The 9,273-nt window shown below is 43.6% G+C and overlaps 1 protein-coding gene across 1 annotated transcript in view; it reads left to right on the plus strand.

Moving 5' to 3' along the window:
- The window catches only part of HORMAD1 (HORMA domain containing 1), a 42,872-nt gene extending 42,228 nt beyond the window's left edge, over positions 1 to 644 (plus strand). Inside the window, exon 13 of the mRNA XM_018559893.1 lies at positions 558 to 644. Coding sequence (XP_018415395.1) covers positions 558 to 644 — 87 coding nt within the window. The remainder of the gene's footprint in view (positions 1 to 557) is intronic.
- Positions 645 to 9,273: the final 8,629 nt, after the last annotated feature.

Consider the following 9,273-nt stretch of genomic DNA (forward strand, 5'->3'; position numbering starts at 1 on the left):
AGGTGGCCTCCCTGCGTTCAGGGGGTATGGGGTTGTATTGAAGTCAATGGCACCGCAGCCATGCCCCCCGCCCACAGTGCGATCGCCCACACCCGGAACGCAGGCACATTAGTGCCTGCATTCTGGTCCAGTGCGATCTGCAAAAATAGTGCTCGCAGCATTTTTGTGGATCGGAATTGGAACGAAGGCACTAATGTGCCTGGGTTCCGGGTGCAGGCGATCGCACTGTGGGCGGGGGGCATGCCTGCTGTGCCATTGACTTCAATGCACTGCCACGCCCCCTCCCGCAGGAAATAGCAGGAAAAGTAACTATTGTACCTAATATTGCTTCATTTTGGTGGTTAGACTAAACTACAAATATATGTGTATCCCCCAAACAGGCTAACACTGTTGATGGGATACATTTTGACACCAACTGCAGTTGATAATTTTAAATTATTTGGGTGATTAAGACAATTGGCACATGTTTACTCATCAAACCCAGCTGTGTAATGAGCATTGTCATATGTGACGCACAATGTCCTCAACTGTTTATAATTTGTATCCTTTTTCAACAGAGTCAACCTTTGGATATCTTTAGCAGCCAAAAGAAACCTCCTGGAACAAAGAAAAGGAAGCTCAGTGAACCAAAAGACCCCATTTAAATCACTTTACCCTTTCATTGTAGTTCTAAAACAGTTTCTCCACATCAGCCCTCAAATATGTTTGAGTTTCCCTTCTTATTTTAAATTATATTAAGTTTAGGTGCAGAGATTGGGAATTGGATGGTATCATTAAAATGCATTTATCCTTCAAGCTCCTGATATGGAAATCTGCACTTTCAAAGTATCGAGCCACCTATTCACCCTTGTTTGTAGCTCCATGAATTCTGAGATTAGGCCCAGGATTTGCTGTCACTGCTTTGAATGTCTGCTGAAATGTTGCTAACAATAGTCAGCACAGAAGGGCAGCAAGCAGGGAACACTCAGGTTTCATGAGTCGGCACTTAAAAGACACAGATATCTGGAACATGGAGGTAAGAGCATACAACTTTATGACAACTTCCTGTTCTCATTTTAAAGACCTGTGTTTCTTGATTTTTTTTCTTTTAAAGTGTACCTGTATCATAGCAGTAAACATAATACTATAAAGAAGGGGTTTACTGCAGCATCTGGGTACATCATTGTGACAGCTCTCTCACAGTCTAACCGTCTAGAGCTGCTATAGTAGCATACATATAGAGGGGAGTGAGGGCTAAAGGTAGGGACTTAAAGCAACAATTTTATTATGCAAAGTCAAAGAGAACCACCTTGTAAAAGAAGATTACTCATGCTTACCTTTCCGGCGTGTGGTGAGTGAGATATTCATTTTCTTGCAAAGCTACAGCCATCACTGGAATCCGACACTTCAGCTATGGTGGATACCTGGTGCCCCGCTGTGTCCTGTGGCTCCTTCTGCCATCTCATTTGTTGGTACTGTGTCATGTGGTAATGTAGGGGTTGGCAGAGGATCCACAGTGTACAGAGGAGGACCATGTATACAACATACCTGAAAGTGTTCGCTCTCTTTCAGAGCTAAAGCTAGCACTGGAATGCGACACTTCAGCTATGGTGGATACCTGGTACCCCGCTGTGTCCTGTGGTTCCTTCTGCCATCTCCTATGTTAGTACTGTGTCATGTGGTAGTGTAGGGATTGGCGGAGGATCCACAGTGTACAGAGGAGGACCATGTATACAACATACCTGGAAGTGTTCGCTCTCTTTCAGAGCTAAAGCTAGCACTGGAATGCGACACTTCAGCTATGGTGGATACCTGGTACCCCGCTGTGTCCTGTGGTTCCTTCTGCCATCTCCTATGTTAGTACTGTGTCATGTGGTAGTGTAGGGATTGGCGGAGGATCCACAGTGTACAGAGGAGGACCATGTATACAACATACCTGGAAGTGTGCGCTCTCTTTCAAAGCTAAAGCTAGCAATGGAATCTGACACTTCAGCTATGGTGGATACCTGGTGCCCCGCTGTGTCCTGTGGTTCCTTATACATATATAAAGTGTAGCGCTCAAACAATATACACCTATAGCTAGTTTATATAAATGCTGCCAAATCGCATGTAACGCTAGGGTCAAAATATGAACAGTGCACAAAACGTGTTTGAAAATATGAGAACAAAGTCTATATGTAAATGCTGTAAATGTAAACGTGAGTCCAGTAAATGAATTCAAGTTTGTGGCGGTTGCCCCGGTATGTCTTATGGTTCCTCCTGCCATCTCCAATGTTACCATTGTGTCCTGTGGTAATATAGGGTTTGGAAGACTATCTACAGAGTACAAAGAAGGGCCACATATATGACACAAATTGTCGGATTCTTCTTCAAAAGAGTGATTCTGTTTTAATTAAAGTTCTCTAATAACAAGGTCCTTTTAAAGTGCACCTGTTCTTTATTCTTACCTACCTACGGTCTGTTCTCCCACAGGAGTGAGTAAAGTAAGCCTAAAGCAAATCCTAGATGAAGACTCTTCCCCTGCCCCATGTCACAGTGTCAGTGTATGAGTGGCCAGTTACCAAGCACCCCTAATTTCTTGTGGGATGAAGGGAAGTTCCCTGAGTCTCAGAAGTACAGGTTGTTTCTCTTCGTTTCCACATGTGAGTAGACAGGAAGTAAGACAAAAGCAGCTACAGGAGGTGGCTCTAGAGCAGGGGTGCCCATTTGGTCGACCGCGATCTACCAGTCGATCGCAAAGCGAACACTGGTAGATCGCGATCGGCTCACTTACCTGAGCTCCCTCAAGTGGTGCTCGTGTGGCTGAATGTGTCAGACGCTGCAGACAGGAAGGGGCGGGACACCTCTCCCAGTCTGCACATTCGGCCACACGAGCACCACAGGAGGACAAGACACCGCACCTGAGAGGACACCCGGAACGCTGCTGCAGTGCAGGTAAGGAAAGACAGCCAGGAGAGAGAAGAGACAGCCAAGAGAGAGGGCCGGTTCACACCACAAAGTCTGCGTTCCAGAGTGTTCGTGTTCAGGGAAGGGGCGTGGCGGTACATTGAAATGGCACTGCAGCCACGCCCTCCTACTAATGTGCCTGCGATCGCACTGCAGCCATTGACTTCAATGCACCGCCACGCCCCTGAATGCAGGGAGCCGGCCAGCTTGCGTTCCAGAGGCCGAATGCTCTGGCAAGCAGACTCTGTGGTGTGAACCGGCCCAGAGAGACAGCAGATGGAGGAGAGAGAGGGGTAGTAGTCCCCAGTAACGATTTTAATGAGCTTATTTTCTAAATAAAGGTGTTTTTTTCGTTGGTAGATCTCACTGAGCTCATCATTTGAAAAGTAGATCTCCAGACGAAAAATTGTGGGCGCCTCTGCTCTAGAGTGAACCTGTTGCTTCGCCAGCATGGGAGCACTTTAATGTCAATTTTCTTAAATACACTAAAAGTTTGATAATAGAAAAAGTCAAGATCATTATTTATATTTTGTACTCTTCTTGGTTGCATTGTATTGCTTAGATATATAGTAACAGGACAGTTTTAATGAAATTGTTTATTTTATTAAGAAAACTTATTCTGTACGCACCAATATCCTGTCCTTGTATAGCCTTTAAGCAGTGGAGATGGACAGATATGTTCAAGGTTGGTCTTATTTCCACACATAGTATGTTGAAACCTTAGACTTAACACATGTTTAAAGCTAAACTCTGCCCAAAATATAATTTAGACACTGCACTGGGTGTGTATATTATCATTAAAAAGAGTGTTATGTGTGGGTGGCTGCTTCAAATTATGAAAATCTTACCTTGCAGCAAGCTGTTTCCTACGCATAATGCTGAGCATTTGGGCGCTGCAGGAAGTGATTGATGCGACTTTGGCAGAAAAGTGCTCCAGTCACATCCCCGCTCCTACTGGCTACTTGCCCATTCACAAAGTGACTTGTATTTTTCTCAAAGAATACAAGGTATCCTGAGGAGGAGAGAAGGGGTGAGGATATGGCATCATCTCTCCTCCAATCACAGAGCAAGTCTCATCCCTCACTCCCATCAGTGCCCAGAAGACCAGCATTATGTGTAGGAGATGTCATGCTGCAAGGTATGATTTGTATACTTTGCAGCCGCCCTCCATACATAACACTCAGCTTTTAGTAATCATTTACCCAGTTAGTGTGGTGTGTAAATGATCACTTTATCTGGTGTTTGGCTGTAAAACCCGAATCTTTTGTGTTTTAGAGTTACAATAAATAAGTTAATTGCAACACTACAACATTTTTGTGTAATGTATTCACAATAAGTTATTTATTTAAAAATAAAACAATATATTCTTCATGGAAATCAAACGTGTCTGTGATAAATTTACTGAGGAATTGGAATCAAACAAAATAACATCAGAATTAGCACAAATCACATTGCCTTCGTTTCCAAAGTATATGTGACTTTTTTTTTGTGTTTTGCGCCCCATGCGCCTGTAATCCCGGGCAGCCAACTGAGGCAGGTCTGCGACAGAATTATAACTGGGGAAGTGACAGGTTTTCATCAAGTTGGGAGACAGATTTTCTCTCCAAATATATAAACAATTAAGAAGTGGTCAGGGGCTGGTTTTATTCTGGAGGCTGCAGATGTTGCAATGGATGCAGATGGAGATTCCTGTGGACTGGTGGAACAGGTGTCAAGAGAATTGCAAGAAAGGAGGACTGTGGGACTTTGGCTGCTGACTAGTAGTATTCATGCGCTGCTTCCACAAAGATTTGTGGTGAACGGCCATGTGTTTCCTCATGCATGTGGTACCAAAATAACTGGTAGATTTGAAGCACGTGATACGCTGCAGGCAGAGGCTGCAGACCACTACAGTGTGGTCTGCAGCACATGCATTAAAAAAGGACCACATTGCTGAGCCCTGTGGAGTGGACCTTGGATTCCAGTGGCCTGCACCTGAGGAGCTGTGTCCGCCAGTAGAATAAGGCGGCTGCTCCCACTATTCCTGGATGACATGCTACCTCGCTGATGCTGGTCCTCTCCATCACTTTCCTCATCTAGATTCCCAGGCACCCAGATACGGTCTGCCATCCCATCATCCCAAACCTCCTAATCACTGCACACACTGCTTCAGTACAGTACACACTGCTTCAGGTTTCAGTGATCGGGGGGAGATCAGACACTGGAAGTGTGCTGAACTCCCTCCGATTGAGGCGCAGACACCTGCTGTGCCTGTTTCCGGGTCTGCACTTGGGACTGTGAAACCCAGGATAGCCAGCAGAGAGGAGGGCACATATGATCGAATGGCTCTATAGCAGCCTGAACACTTGTATGGTAAAGCCAGGCATGGGCTGTGAAAAAACAGTGGCAGCAGCTGTGATATAGTTCATGGCTTAGGGCAACTGAGTTCACTTCACGTACATAAAATTGCACCAATAAGATATCCTTTGATTCAAAAGGTTTCACTAGTTATATATTGGGGTAAATGTCTGGGATTGTACAAATTCCCAGCGTTGGGGAAAGACTTCAGGAAAATGCATTATTTTCTACTTTTTCATTATTCTTTCTAATTAAAACCTAGAAAGTAATGATATGCCCATCCAAATCTATTATCAAAAGAAGATCCCATCTGTCCCAAAGAAAAGACAAACCCTGCCTGGAGTTATGGATTCTGGGAGTCTACAACAACCCCATCCAAAACTCTCCCAGATAGAGTCTGACTCTTCATCACACCTCTTATTAAGACTTATTTTTTTATCTATTTTATATGTAAGCTGATTTGTTTTCATTTGTTTTATTCATTCATATATGAAGTTTTACTTAATATACAATACACTGAATTAAAAATATCCTTTCCTTTTTGATGACTTTATAATACTTTCTACCCGAAATGTAATTTAGTGTCAACAGTAACGCATATATACAGTCAAATGTTTTAGAGCACCCCATTATTCCAGTTTTTATTGAAATTTACGCAGTTTAATGTCTCAGTGTACTCTGAAAATAAAGCATAGAACAAATAAAAAATTAGACATGCAAAAGAAATCATGGAATCGTTTTCTTTAACAAAATTCTTTCCAACACTAGCAGAAGTTCCCACAAACGTGTTGCACTTATAGGTTGCTTTGCTTTGCTTTCACCCTTCTGTCCAGTTCATCCCAAACCACCTCGATGGGGTTTAAGTCTGGAGACTGCTGGCCATTCCACGATTTGAAGCCTACTTGTTCTTTTTTTCTAGGGAAGTTCTGACAGCCTGGAGGTATGTTTTGGGTCATCTTGCTGTAGGATGAACCCCTGACCAACTAGGCGTACACCAGAGGGTATTGATGGCGCTGCAAAATGCTGTGGTAGTAGCTTTGTTTTAGAGTGCCACTCACTCTGTGCAATTTGCCAACTCTGGATCCAGCAAAAGAGTCCCAGATCGTCACACTTCCTCCTCCATATTTGACAGTTGGTGCCACACACCGAAGTACCGACCTTTCTAATACTCAACTGCGTACAAAAACCTTGCACGTTAAAATCTCAATTTTGATTCATCGGTCCATAAGACCTTCTTCCAGTCTTCAGTAGTCCACTGGCGGTGCTTTATGGCCCAGGCAAGCTTCTGTTTCTTATTTTGCCATCTTAGCAATGGCTTTCTTACTGCCACTTGACCTGTCAAACCTGCAACTTGAAGTCTTCTCTTCAAAGATGAATCTGAGACTTACTTACTTGGATCAGTGTTATGCTGTGCTTGGAGCTATTGTCCTGTGAGTCGCCTTTCACACAAACTGTTGACTCTCAGAAACTTGTCTTCTTATTCTGTTGTGGCTTTGGGTCTGCCAGACGTCTTCCTATCAGTTTCCTCCAGTTTCCAAAGGCTTTTTGATGGTGTAGGAAGCTACTTTCTTTGTAACTTCACTAAAGGAAAGACCTACACTTTTAAGGGTTCGAATTGTCGGTCTGTCTTCCTTTGTTGATTGCCTTTTTTTTGTCATTTTGAGAGCAATATACTACTTGCTGCAGTACAACACTGTCCAAATATTGCTTAAGAGGGTGTAGTAGCACAGTCTGTTCCAACACTGCTTCTATACAGACAGAGGGCTTGTGAGTAATCAACAAAAGTTGGGACACCTGTAGGAATTGATAGCATAACCTTTCAAGGCTTCATTTACTGGCATTGCTGCAGAACAACTGTGAGGTGTTAACCCATTACTTCTTCGGTTCTACTTTTTCAGTTTTTGTTACACCTTTGGCAGTTTACCGCTTACCTTTGTACCTTTGGGGTTATTCACTGGACTTGAATTGCTTACAATTCAATAAACAATGGAAAAATGGGGGTGTTCTAAAACTTTTGACCGGTAGAATACAAAGTCAAATGTCTCTTTTGCTGGAAGTTCCATTATAGTGTTTAAGAGATTGTTTAGGTCTCTCTCCTGTTGCTCAAAGGGTTATTGAGCCATATAAGCAGCATCCTGGCGGACGGGGGCCCCAGTAGTGACTACAGCCCAGGGACAGAGGCTATCACGTACCTGGTAGGGAGACTGGGTGGTTGAGGAGACTTCTCTTGCACCTCGTGTGGCCTTTGAGGTTGGTGACAGAGGCCAGGCAGACACTGAGTGGCACGAGTGCCAATGGTTGTGAAGCCGTGCAAGCAGAAGGGTTATCCAGAAATCAAGGTCAAGGCAAGCCGAGGTCAAAACCAGGAGAGCAGATGCAGTACCGAGGGATTAGGCAGAGGCAGATTCCAATAAACAGTCCGAGGTCAAAAAGGCAGGCAGCAATCAGGGAAGGTTGTTCAGCAGAAACGGGCCAAACTCCAGACAAAACAGTAGTAGACAGTACAAGGCAAAAATGGGATTCCAAAGCACAATAAGGGGCTGAGAAAACAATCCAGTAACTAATGGGCACGCAAGCCGGGTTTAAATAGGGAAGTGAGCCAACCAACCACGTCACTTCCTGTTCCCATTTGGCTCGTTTCTCTTGAGAATCGTGTCAATTCCGGTGACTCCATCCCTTTGTTTACATTCAGTTCAGCTGTCAGCCAGAATCCCCATGTGACAGCTGGATGGGCTGGGTACTTTCCAAAGAAGTGGTCATTTCAGGTGTTTTCGTACTGTCCTGGCATTTTTATTTGCTGTTTTATAACAAAGTATGGAATTATTATTTTTTTTTAACGTTTTTTCCTTTTTTTTTTTTTTTTTTATGGAAATAAATAGAAAACCCAACCAGAAAACTGCATCGGTCTAAAAATAATGGTTTGGGCACAGTATTGCATGACTGACAATTATTGGTAAAACAATCACAGCTCTTAAAACTGGTTACAGGCCTGGTAATGAAGGGGGATGTTGGTACTGAAGTTGTTAAGGAGAGCATGTAATGTGACCACAAAAGGGAGCACAAACACTGACCACTAGAGGTAAGACTGGGCTTGGTGCAAACTCTGTTCTGTGCAAACTCAAAACTCTAACCACCAGCCCCTCCTCCTGACCCAATCTGTGCCAACAGTTTTGGCAAAAGCATTCCCAGTCCCTTTGTGACATAAAGCTCCCCTCAACTGATTGGTTCAGTAGGAGGGGTGGCAGTGAGAGTTTTGAGTGGGCTTGGACAAACTTATGTGAACTGAGTCAAGTCAAGCTTCATCACTATCGACCACTGACTAAAACTTACCTCGGCTGTCCTTTGTTCCGTTAGACATGGTCATCCAATATGGCGTTAGAGATTTTCCAATGTCATTCCGTTCTCTCCTTCATAAAATTCGGTCAGCCTATCCAGGGCACTTAATATCCCAAATAACTGGATGTTGCTGTACAAACGAGATTAGCTCTGCATGTGTGATGTCTCTGACTCTTTTCACCACTGTAGATAATGGCACCACTCTACCACAGTTGCCTATTCTCTTGCCACTGGAACTCCTACTCCCAATTGACAACTTCCTGTACTTGTTGAAAATACTTTAAAGAAGCTTTATTCTCCTTTATTTCCAGTTTAAAGAACAAGCCAATAAGATTGGAGAATGTACTTAAAAAATCACAAACTTACCCTTGCAGTGGGGCTATCCCTGGTACTGTGAGAGTTAAGCACTGTTTTGTCTACAGGGCTCAAATAAGGCTGTTTTCCTCATCTGGTCATTTGTAGTACTCTCTTTGAGGACCACTATGATCCCCTGTATGTGTCATAAATGGGCCTACAAAGAACATTTAGATGTTTAAAACAGTGATATGAGATGTTTCATGGTACAAGTTTTCAAAACCAGGGGATCACTCCACTGGAATCACTGGAGATCGAGCTAGATGGTAATTATGTAGTTTCTCCATTTGTAATATTTGTGTCTCTAGAGCAGCTTTCCTA

This window comes from Nanorana parkeri, unplaced genomic scaffold (genome assembly GCF_000935625.1).
Source record: "Nanorana parkeri isolate BGI_ZX_2015 unplaced genomic scaffold, ASM93562v1 scaffold420, whole genome shotgun sequence".
Classification (NCBI taxonomy): Eukaryota; Metazoa; Chordata; class Amphibia; order Anura; family Dicroglossidae; genus Nanorana; species Nanorana parkeri.